At 47.8% G+C, this 18,066-nt stretch overlaps 2 protein-coding genes and 1 non-coding gene across 4 annotated transcripts; all 3 read right to left on the bottom strand.

Moving 5' to 3' along the window:
• Positions 1-620: 620 nt before the first annotated feature.
• On the bottom strand, positions 621-3,987 carry Prr13 (proline rich 13). 2 transcript variants are annotated; one of them, XM_034516010.2, is made up of 4 exons: positions 3,883-3,987; positions 3,109-3,147; positions 2,539-2,888; positions 621-1,276 (listed from the first exon to the last, which is right to left on the bottom strand). In XM_034516010.2, exons 2-4 carry the CDS (start codon positions 3,125-3,127, stop codon positions 1,226-1,228), a joined length of 420 nt encoding a protein of 139 aa, XP_034371901.1. In that variant the 5' UTR covers positions 3,128-3,147; positions 3,883-3,987; the 3' UTR covers positions 621-1,225. The 2 variants fall into 2 exon arrangements, with proteins under 2 accessions (XP_034371901.1, XP_076768299.1); XM_076912184.1 differs by having other exon boundaries at positions 3,839-3,956.
• Positions 3,988-6,522: 2,535 nt separating this feature from the next.
• On the bottom strand, positions 6,523-6,630 carry LOC117719472 (U6 spliceosomal RNA). The gene has a single exon (XR_004608190.1). It is a non-coding gene; the product is annotated as a U6 spliceosomal RNA (small nuclear RNA).
• A 1,457-nt stretch (positions 6,631-8,087) lies between these two features.
• Positions 8,088-16,858, bottom strand: Amhr2 (anti-Mullerian hormone receptor type 2). The gene is made up of 11 exons (XM_034517273.2): positions 16,709-16,858; positions 16,278-16,460; positions 15,876-16,067; positions 15,560-15,631; positions 15,318-15,430; positions 14,985-15,215; positions 10,167-10,281; positions 9,878-10,050; positions 9,543-9,690; positions 9,279-9,415; positions 8,088-8,490 (listed from the first exon to the last, which is right to left on the bottom strand). The coding sequence occupies exons 1-11, from the start codon at positions 16,755-16,757 to the stop codon at positions 8,206-8,208; spliced, it is 1,698 nt and encodes a 565-aa protein (XP_034373164.1). The 5' UTR covers positions 16,758-16,858; the 3' UTR covers positions 8,088-8,205.
• Positions 16,859-18,066: the final 1,208 nt, after the last annotated feature.

The raw sequence follows: 18,066 nt of genomic DNA, 5'->3' as shown, positions 1-18,066 counted from the left end.
AAGCAGGCTGGGCATAGTGGGCCACTCCTTTATTTAATCCCAGCCTTGGGAAGCAGAGACAGGTAGATAGATATCTGTGAGTTGGAAGCTAGCCTCATCTACCTATTGAGTTCAGGCTAGCCAAGGCTACATATGTACTCAGACCCTGTCTCAAAGAAAACCTCTGTAACAAATGAAAACTTGTGCAAACAGTCCATATCTGGGAGATCAGTGTGGATTCAACCTGTAAAACATGAGTCCATTCTGAAGGCTCCTCCCCTCTTAGAATATTGTGGTGTCCTCCTCACTGATGCACTGGATCCTTACTAAACATGGCACTTCAGGCTGGGGATGCAGCTCCATTAGTAAAGTTCCTAATTAGCAGGCTCAGGTCTGAGTTCACACAAACAGTGTGGTGGCTGAAGCTTGTGATCCTAACACTCCAAAGGTGGAGACACAATGACCTGTATATCAAAGTTACCCTTTTTTTTTTTTTTTTTTAATATAGTGAAGACTGAATGATGTGAGACTCTCAGAGGAATTAAAAAAACAAAAAAAGCGATGTACTTTAAAGAGTATGACCAAAAGTAACAAAACTAGCCCATGGTTTTGAGTCCAGTCAATCGCACAGGTGAGCAGAATCTGCTGGGAGAGTAGCTTTTATTTGGACTTAGAGCCATCTGAGATAACATACTGAACTAAGGAATAAGTCAGGTTTCAAAAGAGCCCATCAAGTAAAGGGACTGCACCTCCCAGCAACGCAACAGTTACAGCGATCAATAAGGCCTGTGGGAAATACAGTCGCCATTAAATCACTCACGTGTGCCGCCATTACAAAAGTACAGGCTTTTCGTCACAGACTGCCACAAACCCAAGTCACAAGTGTTACAAAAGAAAGTGGAAAAAAAAAAAAAAAAAAAAAAAAAAAAAAAAAAAAAAACACCCCACATGGTGCAGATCTTAAAATGGTACTTCCCATTTAGCTCAGAGGTCTCACCATCTTCAAAAGACAGTTCCTCCATTGACCTCTATGATAACATCAAGCAGGGTGAAGGCAGCTTTTGCTAGCCCTTGGCAATCACCTTCTCATTCTCCCTAGATAGCTAGGACCACACAGCGTGGGAAGGCACAGGTAGGAGTGGGGCAGGGAGCAGAGGGTTAATTCCCCTCAATACAAGATGACAGCTGAAGCTTGGTGGGAGTGGAGCTGGTGAGGCTTGAGGGGAGGAGGCTCCAGGCCCTGCGTTCAGTCAGAGTCACTGCTGGAAGAGGAGGAAGAGGAGGAGGAGGAGGAGTGCTGCAAGGGGAAAGGACACATCATCAGATCCAGATGACCTCTGGCCACTCCAAAGGTCATTCTTTGGTGCCCCACCCATCCACCCAAGTATCCAGTAGGCAGGAGTCTTGTACTGTCCTGTCCCATAACCGACAAAATCAAGGGTCTCCATCAGCACCAAGCATACAAGAATGGATTAAATTGTCCTCAATCACTGCACAGAACTGAACACAGTGCCTTCCGAACACGAGCTTCCACTTTCCACACCTAGCCAGGACCAGGAATGTGGAACAAGCAAATGCAGCACGGCTGTGGGAAGCAGCTGCTGCTACCTCATAAGTCTCTACCCGTTAGCTTTAAGGAATGACAAATAAACTAGGATCTCTCTGCAGCACAGAGAGGGTAGGAACGGCTGCCATGTGGGTGATGCTGTACTTCTAGGTTCCACTAGGGGGAAAAGTGGGGAAGACCGCAGAGAGAGATTTGGCTGGAGAAATCCTATCCAAGGATTCACACAGACATAACTCTGTCAACTACCATTAAAAAAAAGCTTTAGGCTCTCGGGATTCTCTCCCTCATTCAGTGTCTCCTTTCCGTCCCTGCTCCCCACATTTCTACCCAAGACCCAGAATCAGGAAGCAGAGCCCAAATCCACAAAGCAAACACTGAAGCCTCAAGATTCAGACAGATGCTCTTCCCACCCTCACTAATAATAATTAACGTTCCTGTGGAAGGAAGGTACTTGTCTTGTGGAGGAAAATCCCCTTTCACCCCAGGCTTTGCTGGAGGCTGAGTCACAGAAGGCTCGCCCAGGGAATTAAGTCAGCGCCTGGGAACGCTGAAGGAGATAAAGAAAATCCAGGCACTAGGGTCATATCACCACTCGGTAAACTATCCTGCGTCATTGTGCTTTGTCAAGACTGACTCTGGACACTTAGACAAGCTCAGTGGGTGTGTCCAATTTACCAAAGGGCACACCTAGGGTGGGGCGAGGGAGGGGTTACTGGGAAAGAGGTTAAGAAGGTTGAGGGCTTTTTGGCTCTGATATCTACCAACACTTCACTTTTCCTTTGCAGTTGGGAGTGGTCTAATGCCTCAAATATTGCTAAACTCTTTTCAGGAGTATCCCTTTACATAAAGGAAAAACTACCTGCATCTGCCCAAGCGACACGGTTGCCGTCTCCCGTGCCCAAAAACCGTGAACGCCGTTCTGCAACTCCTGATCACCCCCTGGTCCCTCTGAAGGGAGCTCCTTCCCCAGCCAGGCTCCAGAGGACACTGACCTTCCCGTGCTTGTGATGTTTGTGTGCCTTCTTATGAGCTTTCTTCATTTTCTTCTTCGCCTTCTTGTCTATCACCATTCCTGGGCCTAACATGCCAGGAGCCGGAGGATTCACAGGGCACATGCCAGGAGCGGTTGGCGGGTATGGGGGAGGGTAGGGACCTGAGGGTTGGTATCCTGGACACCCTGGTTGTGGTACAGGGTAAGGGGGGCGACATGGAGGGAAGGCTGGGTTTCCCTGGGGAATTCCGGGAGGACAGGGGCCAGGGGGAAAGGCGGGATTGAGAGGTGGTGGACAGGCAGGATTGGAACCTCCTGGGCACACAGCTTGGGGTGGAAATGGATTTGGCCCTGGAGGAAAAATATGAGAATAAAGATTAGAACTGTCCAGAACCTCTATCAACAAGTAACATAAATCACTACCGTTCTTAATGCCTTACGGAAAGCCAGAACCTGGTAGTTAGCAGTGGTCGGGTGACTTTGCTTGGGGTTGTGTAATAGACACAGAAACTTCCTGTTGCATTGGAAAATGGGCTGGGGCGGAGTCAGAGGCTAGCCCCCAGGTACTTACCAGCGTTAGGATTCCACATGTCCAGACGTTAGCTCACGCCTGCGAAGTAAAACAAGCAAAAATCTGAAGGTCCCAGGAAGGAAAGAGGATTTTCTAGAGACCGAGCCCCACCCTACAGCCTCCTCATTACGAAAGCTTTCACGGATAAAACTGCTACAACCTCCACTTAAAAAACGGGCAGCACACTGGAAGCAGAGGCAGGTGGATCTCTGAGTTCGAGGCCTGCCTGCTCTAAAGAGAGTTACAGGACAGCCAGAGCTACCCTGTGTCGAAAGCCAAACCAAACCAAAACAAAAAAAGTTTCCTTTCTCTTTCCAGTACTCTAGCGCAGGGTCTAAACCACAAAAACTCTCTTCCCAGGGCCCCTCCCTCTTTCATTATCTCACCTGCCTGGAGGCGGCTCATTTCCCTCCCCCTGGAAAGGGACCAGAGGCCTTTAGGGTGAGATGGGACCTAAACTCCCTGCTCGCCCCGGTGCACCTCTGAAGTGGAGCTTTAAAAAAGGAACCTCTCGAAAAACCAAAAGAAAAAAAGAAAAAAAGAAAAAAAAAAAAAAAAAAGGAGCCCATCCTGAAGTATCAAGAAAAGGACACTCCCAGGTCCCAAAACGCTTAGATAAGAACACTACACACACACACACACACACACACACACACACACACACACACACACACACACAGACGGCAAATAGAGTTCCTAGTTCTCAGGTATAAATGGATCCCTGGCCCACCTAAGAGGAAAGAAAAGAATTTGGGAGGCCCGATGCCCTGTCACCTTCCCAAGATCGCCGGTCCGGGTCCAGGCCTCCTTCCAATCTGGGTTCGCACTTCCTGATCACTCCTATTCATTCTATGCTTCCGCACCGCCCCTGTGACCTAGTTGATAATTAAGTGGTCACTCGGCCTGATGATTGGAGAATTGACTTGTCAATCGTTGTGGTCCAACTAAACAAGGAGGAAACGGTTGCGCTAGCCGCCAGGCGGAGCGTTTTAGAAACAGCTTTGCGTTGTGAAATACATACAGGTGAAATACAGACACAGCAGAAATGTTCCGTAGGGCGGAACTGGAGCAGGGCCAGCTCCAAGCAAAGGAGCCCGAGCCTACGAGATAAACTCTCAATGGTTTTTTTGTGTGTGTGTGTGTGTTTTGTTTAAATTTTAAGATTTTTTTAATGTGTATGAGTGTTTCTGCCTCAATATATGTGCATCAAATGCCTGCTTGATGCCAGCGGAGGTCATCAACCCCCCCTGGGATCAGAGTTGCTGATGGTTGTGAGAGGCCATGTGGATGCTGGGGACTGAACTCACTGTGCATGAGAAGCAAATGCCATCTCTCCAGTCCCTATCATTGGTTTGAGGTTACAGGTCGGTGAGTACAATCAGGTGGGTTTTGTTGTTTGTTTGTTTGTTTGTTTGTTTGTTTGTTTTAAGGTAGCCATGTCTGTAATCTAGCACTTGGGAAGTGGAGGAGGAGAATCAGAATTCAAGGAATAATATGTTAGCTTCTTAGGGAATTTGAGGCCAGCCAACCCTTAGAGAGAACCCTGTGCTGGTGGCACACGTCTTTAATCCCTGCACTCAGAAGGCAGAGGCAGGTGAATCTTGGGTTTAAGGCCAGCCTGTTCTACATAGTGAGTTCCAGGACAGCCAGAGAGCCACACAGAGAAACCCTGTCTCCGTCTGTAAAAACAAAAACAAAACGAAAAGACTTCAGAGAACAAAAGTGCTTCTGAGTCTTAGCTCCAGACTTCAATGCTGCCAGCTTCTAGAACCACACTCGTGTGTGTGTGTGTGTGTGTGTGTGTGTATGTGTGTGTGTGTGTGTGTGTGTGTGTGTGTGTGTGTGTGTGTGTGTTTGAAAGATAGATAAGAGAGGGGGTCTCAATGTGTTCAGCGGATGCTGTTCCATGCCATTGTTCCGGGTACATAAGTAAGTTCACCTTTGGTTTTGTTTTGAGACAGAGTCTTCCTGTATAACTCAGGTTGACCTTGGATGAAAAGCAGCCATCCCATGTCTGCCTCTTTCAGGTGCTAGAATAACGAGAGCAAGCCACAACCCTCAGAGTTTTTTTTTTTCAAAAGATGAAGATTACAAATATGCACTTCAGTACATCTAGTTCTAACAGGTGGAGTTCAAAACATGTGAAGCCAGTGTCTGCAACTGAGCTATATACCCAACCCATAAATATCCTTAAAAAATATTGCATTTTATGTGTATGAGTGTTTTGGCTGCATGTATGGCCCGTGCATCATCATGTACATGCAGTACCCTCAGAGGCCAGAAGAGGGCATCAGACTCCCCGAGACTGGAGTTTTAGACAATTGAGAGCTGCCTTGTAGGTGCTGAAAATTTAATCTGAGTCCTCTGGAAATTCGAGTATTGCTCTTAACTGCTGAGCCATCTCTCTAGCCCCCATAAACATCACTTCTAATGGCAAAAACACCTTAATCTGTTACTTAAGAAGCTATACCACCTTACACATATTCTGAATTCCTGCAATTTTTAGTTTTCTACTGTGTATGCCAACATGACATTGAACTATATATAAATATTTAAAACAATTTTATTAGGTGTGATGACTATTCTTGGTTGTCAACTACATCTGGAATTAACTAAAGTTCAAAAGTAGGGGACACACCTGTGAGGATTTTTTGCTTAATCTGAAGAGGCGATGCATTATTTAATTTGGATTTTTGAAGTGGAAAGACACACCTTTAATCTGAGCCATAGCTTCTGCTGGAAGCCTAGATAAAAACATGGGAAAAGGATGCATTTGCTCCTTGCCTGCTTGTTCTCCCCCTGGAAAGGAAAGTCCATTCCTGTATTGGTATTAGACTCCTGCGTATATACCAATGACAAGCTGAGACATCAACTACGTGGACCAAGCAGATTGTTGGACTTTGCTGTATCTATATCTTTGTCTGTATATTTATAGATAGATAGAAACTAATACATTAGGGTAAGATGAAGTTTTATTCTTTTTTTGTTTGTTTGTTTGTTTTTTGTTTTTTCAAGACAGGGTTTCTCTGTGTATCTCTGGCTGTCCTGGAACTCACTCTGTAGACCAGGCTGGCCTCGAACTCAGAAATCCGCCTGCCTCTGCCTCCCAAGTGCTGGGACTAAAGGCGTGCGCCACCACTGCCGGTGAAATTTTTTTCTTAATGTATACCTTAGTGTATGTTTAAGAGTACATTGTAGCCATTTTCAGACTCACCAGGAGAGGGCATCAGATTCCTTTACAGATGGTTGTGAGTCACCATGTAGTTGCTGGGAATTGAACTCAGGACCTCTGGAAGAGCAGTCAGTGCTCTTAACCACTGAGCCATCTCTCCAGCCCCTGAAATTTTATTCTTAATGTAGAGAATCTGAAGGAAAACATGTATATTTGTCTTTTAAAAGAAACTCTTTTAAAAAAAATATATGGGATGCTTCCCAACTTTGTGTGTTACCCTTGCGCAGGGACCACGATAGTCTCTGTAGTGTTCTAATTTTAGTGCTTGTGCTATAGAAGTTATTAAGTACACATGCTGTTTGTTTGTACGTGTGCACCCTGTGCATGGAGGGGCCCACAGAGGCCAGAAGAGGGCATTGGCCACCCTGAAGCTAGAATTAAAGACACTTAATTCTAACTGCTAATAGGAGTGCTATTATATTATATATTATATATTATATATTAATTATATATTATATATTATATATTATATATTATATATTATATATTATATATTATATATTATATATTATATATTATATATTATATATTATATTATAGGAGTGCTGGGCACCAAACTCTGGTTCTTTGAAAGGGCAGCAAGCACTCCTAACCTAGCCCCCTCTCTCCAGCCTCTGACTTTGAAATGTTAATCTTCCCTGCCTACAGCTCCAGATCTACTCCTGCCTCCACCTTCCCTGTGCTGGAATTACAAGCATGTACCACACAGTTTATGCAATGCTAGGGAAACCCAGGGCTTCCTGAATGAATATTCTGTAAGCACTATGCCAACGGAGGTATAGCGCCATCCCCTGGTGCTCCTGGGAAACTGCTGCCTAGGTAAGCTTCCACTCACCCCCTGACAATGTGTAGATCCCCACAATACTAGTCTCAGCAATCTAAGTGCCCTCGGGACAATGGCTTCATTGTGACCACTCCTCCAGTGCCCAGCAAGTGATGCTACCGTGTGAAAATTAATCCTGGTGGTCCTAGAGAGATAGCTTAGAGATTAAAAGGCATACATTGCTATTCCAGAGGAGCAGAGTTCAGCAACCCAGCATCTATATCAAGTGGCTTAAAACTCCAGCTTCAGGGGTATTCAATGCCTTTGGTCTCTACAGGCACTTGTGCCCGTATGTACAGCACACACACACACACACACACACACACACACACACACACACACACACAGTGTGTGTGTGAGAGAGAGAGGTAGACGGGACACACACACACCTTAAATCCTAGCACTTGAGAAACAGGCAGGTAAATTTCTGTGAGTTCAAGGCCAACCTAGTCTACAAAGTGAGTTCCAGACCAGCCATGGCTACAAAGTGAGACCTTGTCTAATAAATAAATAAGTAAATAAGTAAGTAAAAAATGCTAGTGTCTCAAGCATTGCTCAAGATGCTAAGGCAAGACGATTGTTGCAAGTCTGAGACTAGCCTGGGCTACATACTGAGTAGTAAGTGTAGGTTAGCCAAGCTACACGGTAAGACCCTGCCTCAAAAATAAATAGATCATAAATAAAGGGCTAAAGAGATGGCTTAGGAGCTCAGAGCAATTACTGCCCTTGCAAGGAACCTGTTCTCAGCACCCACCCACATGGTGGCTCACAACTGCTTGTGACTCCAGTTCCAGGGGCTTTGACATCTTCTGGCCTCCAATGCCTCCCGCATGTATGTGGCACACACAAACTCAGAGACAAACACATGTACTATGAATAAAGTAAACAGATCTTTAAAAAGAAGTAAATACACACGGGTGGAAAGGAAGAGTGAGTGGAAATCTTGCTTTATTCTCTTTCCCGACATGTCGCCATGCGCATGTCGGCTACGTGTATGTCAGCCTGTATAAAGAGCTCATACAGGCTGCTCATTTACATACACCTAAACAGTGGCACCTACAGGCTCAGGACTCCTAGAACCAGGGCCTTGCTGAACACTAAGGAGACAAGAACTCTGCTGAGGCCTGCAGGGGAGAGCAGCAGAGCAGTGCTGCAGGGCCACAGGGCAGTTCTCAGGGCAGCCCAGGGGACAGCTCTCTGGGAAGGAGGAAGCCACCTGAGGGTAAGCCAGGGCTGCCAGGCGCTGCTGCACACACTCAGCCGTCAGCCGTGCTTCTGGGTCTGCGTCCCAGCAATCTTCCAGAAGTTCCCTCAGCCCCCTGGGGTCCTGGAGGGAGAGACTAGGTGGTGGGCCTGGCCAACCCCAGAGTAGACATCTCCAGTCTTTGCTTCTCCCACATGTTCCACACCCCACTTGTGGATCACCTCTGAGCCCTATCCCCTAAAGTCCAGCCCCTTGAGTTTGATCCCTGTGACAGAGTCCTTTGGATACCTTCCAAAGGGTCTACCTTTTCCTCTAAGGATAATCCAGGCTGACAACTTATGTGCTAATGGAAAGTTACTCTTTGTTCTCTTAGTCATCCACTGTGTCCTACAGACAAAGCCTGGCTTCCATTAGCCAACCCAACAGACAGTAGTATGGTAGAAATGTCAGGCAGGAGAGTGGGAGAAGGGACACCTCAGAAAACCATTTGTGAAGAGATCCGGGCTTTCACTATCAAATGACCCTTCTGACCTTGTTATACCTAGAGCTAGCTTTAATTGGTCCACAGCACAAACACAGCTGCGTAGTACAAAATGATGGGGCACTGGTTTGAACTTTGGGGTGCACTGTACCTGAAGAAACACTATCAAAGAGGGGCTGAGCTCTGAGTAAGAGAAAAGTCAGAAAGGACTTCCTGGAGGAGATGACTGAAGGACAGAGCTAACTGTGGAGTGAGGGATAGGGATAGAGACTCCACAGGAAGGCGTGTGCCAATTGTGTGAGACTTGTAGAAGAAAAGACAAACTGAGGCCCAGGATAGGAGGAGAAGGTCTGGTGTGGCAGAGAAGTCCTTTAAATCCATACTCAGCTCCTGCTCCTGGTCCCCAGCTAGCAATCCTGTGGTTTCTTACTGTGACAGAGCAGCTCCATGTGGATGGGATGTTGGGGCGCTTCCTCTCCTCCACCGCCAGGGCCCAGAGCTCACAGGCACTGGGATTGCTGCCCAGTTCTGCCTCATAAGCCAATTGGAAAGGTGGTGGTCTGTGGTCTGGGAAAAGTGTAGACAGAGACTGTTAATGTACCCTGGTGAGGAGGCTCCTAGGTGGTAAAGAATAGGAATAAGTCAGAAGGTATGTGAGCGTTTGTCAGGAGGGACTCTGGGACAGAGACTTTACCAGGCCTCAAATCGGAACAACGGCTCAGGATCTCCCACAGTAGTAGCGCCAGAGAGTAAACATCCGCTCTCTGGAGAGCTGTGCCCCAGTCCTGCAGATCTAGAGTCTTGTCCAAGAGCTCTGGAGCCATGTACCTCTGGGTGCCAGCCTGGGAGAAGATGTGGAGTGCCAGGAGTCACCTCTATGGCAACCTGTCTCACAGCTCTGGTCCACACATCCCCCAGTCACCGCAATACCCGTCTACTAGCAAAGCCGCACCTGTTGCCACAGCAATGGTTATAGGGTCCTCAGAGCCATCGTCTTCTCAGGTCTCACACTTATCAAAAAGCACTCACCTCCAAAATGGCAGCTGGGCCTCGGGGTTGCGTAGGGGCCAAGGCAGGGGGCTGAGCAAGGCCAGGGAGCACCAAGGCAAGGCCCAGGTCTCCGATGGCACATGACCTATCTTCCCGAATGAGCACATTCTGGCTGCTCAGGTCTCGGTGAGCGATACCTGGTTTGTACTGGCCTGTGGGCAAAGGTCATGTGGTTCTGCTTGGTGCAGTCCTTCTCCTCTAAGCGGAGGGAGAATTGGACTCATCGGTGCGGCTACTGACTCCTCCCTCCATGTTGCGGGATACTCACCATCCTGCCATCGCTCCTCATGGAGAAACGCCAGGCCCTCAGCCAGCGACAGAGCCATCCTCAAGGAACTTCCCCAGTCGCTCGTATACTGAGTCAAGTAGTGGCATAAGGAGCCCTGGAGAAAAGCAGAGTCAGGAACAGGGCACACAGATCATTCCAGGGAGCAGAGAGCAACTGACAGACCCCACACACACCAGGTCGCACCTCCCCAGCAGACAGAGACACCCTGACAGAACCAGGTCAAGACACTACAGACAGTGGAAGCTTGAGAATATGTATTAAAGTGACAGCAAAAATAGTAACTGGTTAGGTGTGGTTCTGCGTGCCTGCCACCCCAGCACTTGGGCAGGGGAAGGAAGGGGATCAGGAACAAGTCAGGCACGTGTGTGTGTGTGTGTGTGTGTGTGTGTGTGTGCGCGCGTGCGCGTGTACACACACACACATTATAATTTTAGTTAAGGCCTGACATGGGAAAAAAAATAGCTTAATTCAGTAGTACTGGGTACTAACTTCGACCCTTAGAACAGGGTCTCCTGCCAGGCAGTGGTGGCGCACGCCTTTAATCCCAGCACTTGGGAGGCAGAGGCAGGCGGATTTCTGAGTTCGAGGCCAGCCTGGTCTACAGAGTGAGTTCCAGGACAGCCAGGGCTACGCAGACAAACCCTGTCTCGAACCCCCCCCCCCCAAAAAAAAAAAAAAAAAAGAAAGAAAGAAAGAAAGAAAGAAAGAAAGAAAGAACAGGGTCTCCTATAGACCTCATGAGGACCCAGGGTGAAGGCATTCTGACAACCCTGATTTTTGCCTTTTTTTTTTTTTCTTTCTTTTTTTTCCTTTTCCTCCTTTATTTAAAAAAATTAGTACACTTATTTGTGTGTGGGTATGTGGGTACCTACTCCACATGCCCCACGGCACATGTGGAAGTCAAAAGACAATTTGCTAGAGTTGGTTTTCTCCTTTCACCGACTAGGCTTCAGGGACGGCCTCAGGCCTGCAGGTTCAATAGAAGCGCCTTTACCCATGAGCCACCTTGCTGGCTTCCTTCCCTTCCCCCTTCTTTTAGGCAGGATCTCACTGGTGTGTATGCAACCCTGGCTGACATCACTATGAAGACGAGACTGCTGTCGAGGTTGCAGCGATCCTCCTGCCTCTGCCTCCTGAGTGCGTGCCAGCAGCACAGGCACAAATTGCCACACTGGCTGGAGGCTGAGCACTGGCGGATGCTGAGTCAGCTTTCTGGAAGTCAGATAATGAGACACAAATGGAAGTTGTAATCCAAGTAGATCTCAAGCAGTCTAAGAGTCACTGTCATATGACGACTCAGAAGACTCAGGACAAAGGTGCTCAAGGGTGTCAGTCCCTCAAACCACTGGGATAACCTGGGGTAACCTGGGGTAACGGGCCTGCATAGACATGTGGAGCCAGTGGAGGAGGGGCCATGCTGATCACCTTTAGTGTGCCACAGTTGTACCCGGGCGACACTGTGTCTCAGGAAGAGGGACGCACAATAGAAGCAGGGAATTTAATAAATGCCACAGTATAGAAATGAGCTGAATGTCGGGCTCCAGCACCCGTGACTGACAGCACATGTGGAAGCCAGAGGAAGCTGAGCAAACAAGAAGGAACTGTGTGCCTGTGAATGGTTTTTGAGACAGGTTCTCTTACTAACCTGGAGCTCAGGCTGCCTGGCCAGCAAGCCCAGAAATTTATCTCCACCTCCCGAGCAGGTACCACAATGGCTGGATTTTTCTTCTTTTTCTGCTTTTCTTTTTCTTAGTATTACAGATGTGCACCACCACACCTGGCTTTCTAGTATTTTATTTCTTTTTTAACATTTATCTTACTTTTAGCCAAGTGTGGCAGCACATACCTTTAATACCAGCACTCTGGAGGCAGAGGCAGGTGGATCTCTGTGAGTTTGAGGCCAGCCTGGTCTACAGAGTGAGTTTCAGGATAGCCAGGGCTACACAGAGAAACCCTATCTTGAACAAACAAACAAATATTTATTTTACTTTTGGGCTAGAGCGCTGAGTCTGTGCTCTGTGGTATACTGCTCTTCTAGTAGGTCAGAGTTCAACTCTCAGGACCCACATCAAGCAATAAACTGCCTACATAACTCCAGCTCCAGGGGGCGCCTCTAATCTCAGAGCACCCACTTCCATGTGTGTATAACCACAGAGAGAGAGAGAGAGAAGAGCACAAACCCATAAATAAAAATAAACTTAAAAAAATTTAAGTATGGGCATGTGTCTTTCTGTGTGTGTGTGTGTGTGTGTGTGTGTGTGTGTGTGTGTGTGTGTGTGTCTGTATGTCTGTATGTCTGTCTGCAGGTGCCCCTGGTGACCAGAGGGGGGCATTGCATCCCCTGGAGCTGGAGTTACAGGCGACTGTGACAGCATACTACTCTGGGAGAGTGAGTAGCCAGTGCTCCTAATGACTGAACCATCTCTCCTGCACCAAATCTGGCTTTTTAAATGTATTTCTGAGAACTGAACTCAGGCACTCACACACAGCGGGCACTTTATTGACTAAGCTATATCCCCAGGCTGAGATGTTATTTTTTAATAGGCCCAAGAAGAATGTGGTGAAAAGGGAACTTTCCAGAACTCAAGATCTCAGCAATGAAAGAGTTGTACAGGTTGGTAAAGCCTGGGAGAGACCCATTGCGTTTAAGCAGGTTAGGAGCTGAGGTACAATTAGGGCAGAGGCACCGGCGGAGATCTCACTTGAAGGAACAGGCGGTGCTGACCTTGGATAAACTGGAGATAGCAGCAGTTCAGTGAGGAGCCAGATTCTCAAGTCGCATACACTGAGCAAACAAGTTTCCTTTTCTATGGATACAATTTCTACCTCGTGGTATGCGTCTGAACATAGAGCGTGGGAAAGTGTTCAAAGTGCCTAGAGCCTCGCCCAGGGCTTACAATGCACCCCAGTCTTGAGCAGGCCCAGGCTCGATGTGGCCTCGCCTCTGCCTCCCTCTTCCTCTTCACTCTTTTTTGTTTTCTTTTGTCTTACTTTGTAACTTTGGCTGACCTTGAACTCGCATAGATATGCCTGCCTCTGCCTCCCAAATACTGGGGTTTAGAGTGTGTCCCACTGCACTCAGGCCTGTTTTTTTTTTTCTTTGAGTCAGGGTCATATGTAGCCCAGGCTAGCCTGGAATTCACCTCAGTCCTCTCATTTCAGCCTCCCAAGTACACGGATTATAGTCAAGTCCTACTACCCAGCTTTCCTCAACTTCATGTTGTTACTCTCTCACCTCAGGGAACATACATCCTTTCTTTTAATAAAACTGAGAGAAATGGCCCAGCAGTTACACTGGCTGTTCTTCCAGGGGACTGGAGTTTAATTCCCAGTATCATATCAGAGCTACTCTGAAAGTCCCAGGAGAGGTAACACCCTCTCCTGACTTTCATGGGCACCTGGCATGCATACAGTCTACAGACATATGTGCAGGTGGAACACCTACACACATTTTTTTTTTTTTTGGTTTTTTGAGACAGGGTTTCTCTGTGTAGCCCTGGCTGTCCTGGAACTCACTCTGTAGACCAGGCTGGCCTCGAACTCAGAAATCCGCCTGCCTCTGCCTCCCAAGTGCTGGGATTAAAGGCGTGCGCCACCACCGCCCGGCTACACACATTTTAAAAATTATTACTGAAGGGGGAGTCTTTGGGAGGCCACACCAGAGTGCATTGTGGTCAGAGGACAACTGTACTGGCTGGTTTTGTGTGTCAACTTGACACAAGATGGAGTTATCACAGAGAAAGGAGCCTACCTCGAGGAAATGCTTCTATGAGATTCAACTGTAAGGCATTTTCTCAATTAGTGATCAAGGGTGGGAGGGCCCACTGTGGGTGGTGGCATCCCTGGGCTGGTGGTCTTGGGTTCTATAAGCAAGCAAGCTGAGCAAGCCAGGGGAAGCAAGCCAGTAAGTAACATGCCTCCATGGCCTCTGCATCAGCTCCTGCTTCCTGACCTGCTTGAGTTCATAATATGCATTACGAGCTGTAATGTAGAAGTGTAAGCTGAATAAACCCTTTCCTCCCCAACTTGCTTCTTGGTCATGATGTTTGTGTAGGAATAGAAACCTGACTAAGACAACAACTTTGTAGAGTTTTCCCCTTCTACCTTGACTTGGTTCTGGAGACTGAACTCAGATACCCAAGGCTTGCACGGTAAGTAAGCATCGTTAGCGGCTGCACCATCTTGACCGTCCCTCGGGTTTGATCTGTCATTATCATTGCTTCCTGCTCCCAGTGCCCGGTCCCTCAGCACACTTGACATTTGCTTGACACTTCCTTTTGTGTTTATTCCTTTCTATAACCCGTTAGTCTGTGACACCTGCAAAAACTGGGAACTTCTGTGTGTGCTTTTCTCAGCATCTAGAAGTGCTTGCCACATAGTTTATAAGTATTGGTTAAGTGAACATATGAATGAGCTTAGAAAGCTATTCCTGGATATGTATTTAACAATGGCTCACTTCTAGCCAGGCAGGAGTGGAACATGACTTTAATCCCAGCTCTTGGGAGATCTCTGTGTGTTCAAGGCTAGCCTAGTCTACAGCACAAGTTCCAAGACAGCCAAGGCTACACTGAGAAACTGTCATAAAAAGATATATATATATATGATATATAATATACAATATAATATAGTATATATCATATATATACATATATATATGATATATATATCTTATATATATTTCATTCTAAGGAAAGATGAGGCAGGAAAATACCCATGAGTGAGTGAGGCCCCCATCGCCATGTAGCACCCCATAGGCGTAGTGCATAGTACAGGCTACAGATATTCCTTGGTACTTACCTTAGGATACAGTTCCAGTACGAGCAAAGGTCCAGAGGGCAGAGGGCCAGGTCCTCCCTGGCCAGCAGTGATAAAGCGAACAATATGGTCATGCTGTAGGCCTAGCAGCTGGTACACAGCTCTCTCAGCTCGGAACTGGGCCACGGCCCTTGGGGGGAAGGCCTTGATGGCTACCATCTTGCCCTGAAGCCTCCCGGCCCAGACGACTGCATGACCTCCTTCCTGGATTACCTAGTAAAGACACTGCATTGAGTGTGGGCCTCAAGGCCAGGCTTCCTCTCCAGCAGAACCTCCAGGAGCGCCACAGGAGCCCACCCTCCTTCCTCGGGGCACCTGGGAGAAGCGCAGCTCCTCCAGCTCCGGCAGCTCCTCACTGGTGTCTCGGCCTGAGCCTGGCTCCGGGTCTGACCCACCTTGCACTCTACAGGCTTTTCGCTGTAGCAGGGCTGAAGAAGAGAAAATGTGGAGCTACAAAAAAAATCCCAGACCTGGGGGATCAGCAGAGCCTGGAGAAGGGTTGGACCTTTGGGGAAGGGTCATGTGATCATGAAGGAGGGGTGGGAAGACATTAGTACCCAAAATGATGCTGCTCAGCAGGAGCACAAGAAACATCCCCAGCAGCAGCAATGCCATCCAGATGGGCCCACCTGGAGAGCAAGGAGAGAAGGCATGTGGGTGAGCACTGAACCTCTCCCCTCTTCAAAGAGATTGCTTTCCAAACCACCCCCATGCTGGTCACAAGCCCCCTTATCTCCCAGTCACCAGGGCAACCAACTTTCCAAGGCCAGGAGGAAAGTTTGGGCGGGGGTGGGGTGAGAACTGGCCCTGGTTCTCACCCTGACCTATGCTTCTGCCCCCTGTGGGCTCTAGTACCATGGGGAAGTCAACTACCTGGGGTAGCCTCTGGCTCCTGGGGGCCAGGAACCCCTTGGCTGCCTGAAGAAGGCAGGCGGCTGTAATTGGCATTGCAGAAGTCAGTACCACAGGAGCATGTGAAGAGCGTGGAGCTGGGGCTGAGGTGGGCTCGAGGGATGGGGTCACAGTGGAGGGACTCACAGCCTGGCTCATCACTGTCTCGGCATCCTGAAGGGGTGGGATTAGGGGAAGGAGGAAAAGGAGAGAGAGTTCAATGAGGTTTGGAGACAGAGAACAAATCCCTTCTCTGTCAAAGGCATCTGACATGCCTGTCTTGCCTCTACGCATTCACTTCTCCCCTCCTCTTGGCTGCCTCCCGTAACCCAGAGACGCCTTTCCCTACCCTAGCTCTCACCCTCCATGTACTTCATCATTCACCTTGCATCTCCACTTGTGCCCGGCCATGGGTCAGATTCCAGATCCCAAAGCAGCAATGGCTGTAGAGGCAGCGGATACCCTTGGGAGGGCCTGATCCTGCATCTAGCACTTCCCCCAGTGTCTTTGTGCTTCCTCGCACTCCAGGGGCCTCAAAGAACACACAGGTCCTCCTGTTTGGCGACACTGAAGTCCAGGGTGAAGAAAGGGAAGTCAAGAAGGGAGTGAAGGCAAAAACAAGTAGCATCCAAGGACAGACAAAACATGATGTCTGGATCCCGGGTCAGTACAGCAGAGGCACAGGACACTGGGTCAGCAGAGTCCTGAGGTCTGAGCCTCACCATGGCCTCTTCAAATGGATGGCTGCTGCTTCGCATACACCTTTTCCCTTGCTGAGTGATGTAAAGATCCCCCTCCTCTCTGTAGAGGCTTACCTTGTGCAGCTGCAGGAAGCAGTGTCCCAAGCCCCAGTGTGCCCATCATCCTGCTAAAAGATGCCAGCAGGACAGCATAAACCAGCACAGCTACCCCAGCCAAGGCTTCATACAAATACAGGGCACTGTGGGGCTTCCAAGCCCTCAATTCCCAACTCCGCCCCCCTCTGTCCTATCCCAGTCTCTGTGGGGGAGAAGGCTGCTGTGGGGGAGAAGTGGGTGTGAGGAAAACAGGGAGAGAAGGGAGGAGCAGAGAACCAATCTTTTCTTCAACTGCCTCCTCTTTCTCTCTGCAGAGAGGGGAGGAAGGGACCTTGGCTGTCCAGCTGAGAACCCTGTGATAACTAACTCTAACCCTTACTGACCTTGGAAGAAGGTACTGGACCTTCCGCCTTTTTCAGAAAGATGTCAAATGTTTAGGGCTCTGCCCAAGATGGTTCCCACGGATTGAGAACTCAGATCTGTAGCATACTGAACAGAGAAGACTTCACAGATCAACTAAAGTCAATCTCATTTTTCAAACTCAAAAATCAGAAAGGATATGAAAATTTTCAGAGTAGGCCTGGTGAGATGGCACCATTATCAAAAGCACTTGGAACTCTCATGGAAGAACCAGGCTTGGTTCACTCACATGGCAGCTCACAACTGTTTGTAACTCCAGTTCCCAAAGGTTTGACATCCTCCTCTGGCCTCCATGGGCACCAGGCATGCATGTGGTGTACAGACAGACATGCAGTCAATAAAATAAAACAAGAACAGCATGTGCTGCTAACAGCTCCTAAAAACTGAACCATCCCTCCAGACATTCAAAATTTTAAAAAGCTTTAAAGAGAAAAATGTTGGAAATGGTTAGAATTCCATCACTCAGGAGGCAGAGGAAGGCAGATCTCTGTGACTTTGAGGCCTGCCTAGTGCACATGGTTCTTGGACAGACAGACCTACATAGTGAGACCCTGCCTCAAGAACTAAAAACCTCAAAAACACAAACCAAATCAAACCAACACAACAACAATAACAACAACCCTCAAAACTAACTAAAAAAAAAAAAAAAAAAGTAAAAGAAAATGATTGGAATAATAATTGATTATATATTTTGCCATAACAAAGAAAGAAAACAATTAGCATGATAACAAGCACTTGCCTGGAGTACAGAGCCCTTGTACGAGCAGTACAGAGCACATACATACACATGCACACGTCTCAGGATTCAAACACTGAGGAAATCACCACCATTGAGAAGACATCTTTTTTTTTTTTTTTTTTTTTTTTAAGATTTATTTATTTATTTTATGTGAAGAAGGCATTGAATCCAGTTACAGATGGTTGTGAGCCACCATGTGGTTGCTGGGAATTGAACT

The sequence above is a fragment of the Arvicanthis niloticus genome, chromosome 13, assembly GCF_011762505.2.
Source record: "Arvicanthis niloticus isolate mArvNil1 chromosome 13, mArvNil1.pat.X, whole genome shotgun sequence".
Classification (NCBI taxonomy): Eukaryota; Metazoa; Chordata; class Mammalia; order Rodentia; family Muridae; genus Arvicanthis; species Arvicanthis niloticus.
This window is presented reverse-complemented; position numbering and strand designations above follow the sequence as displayed.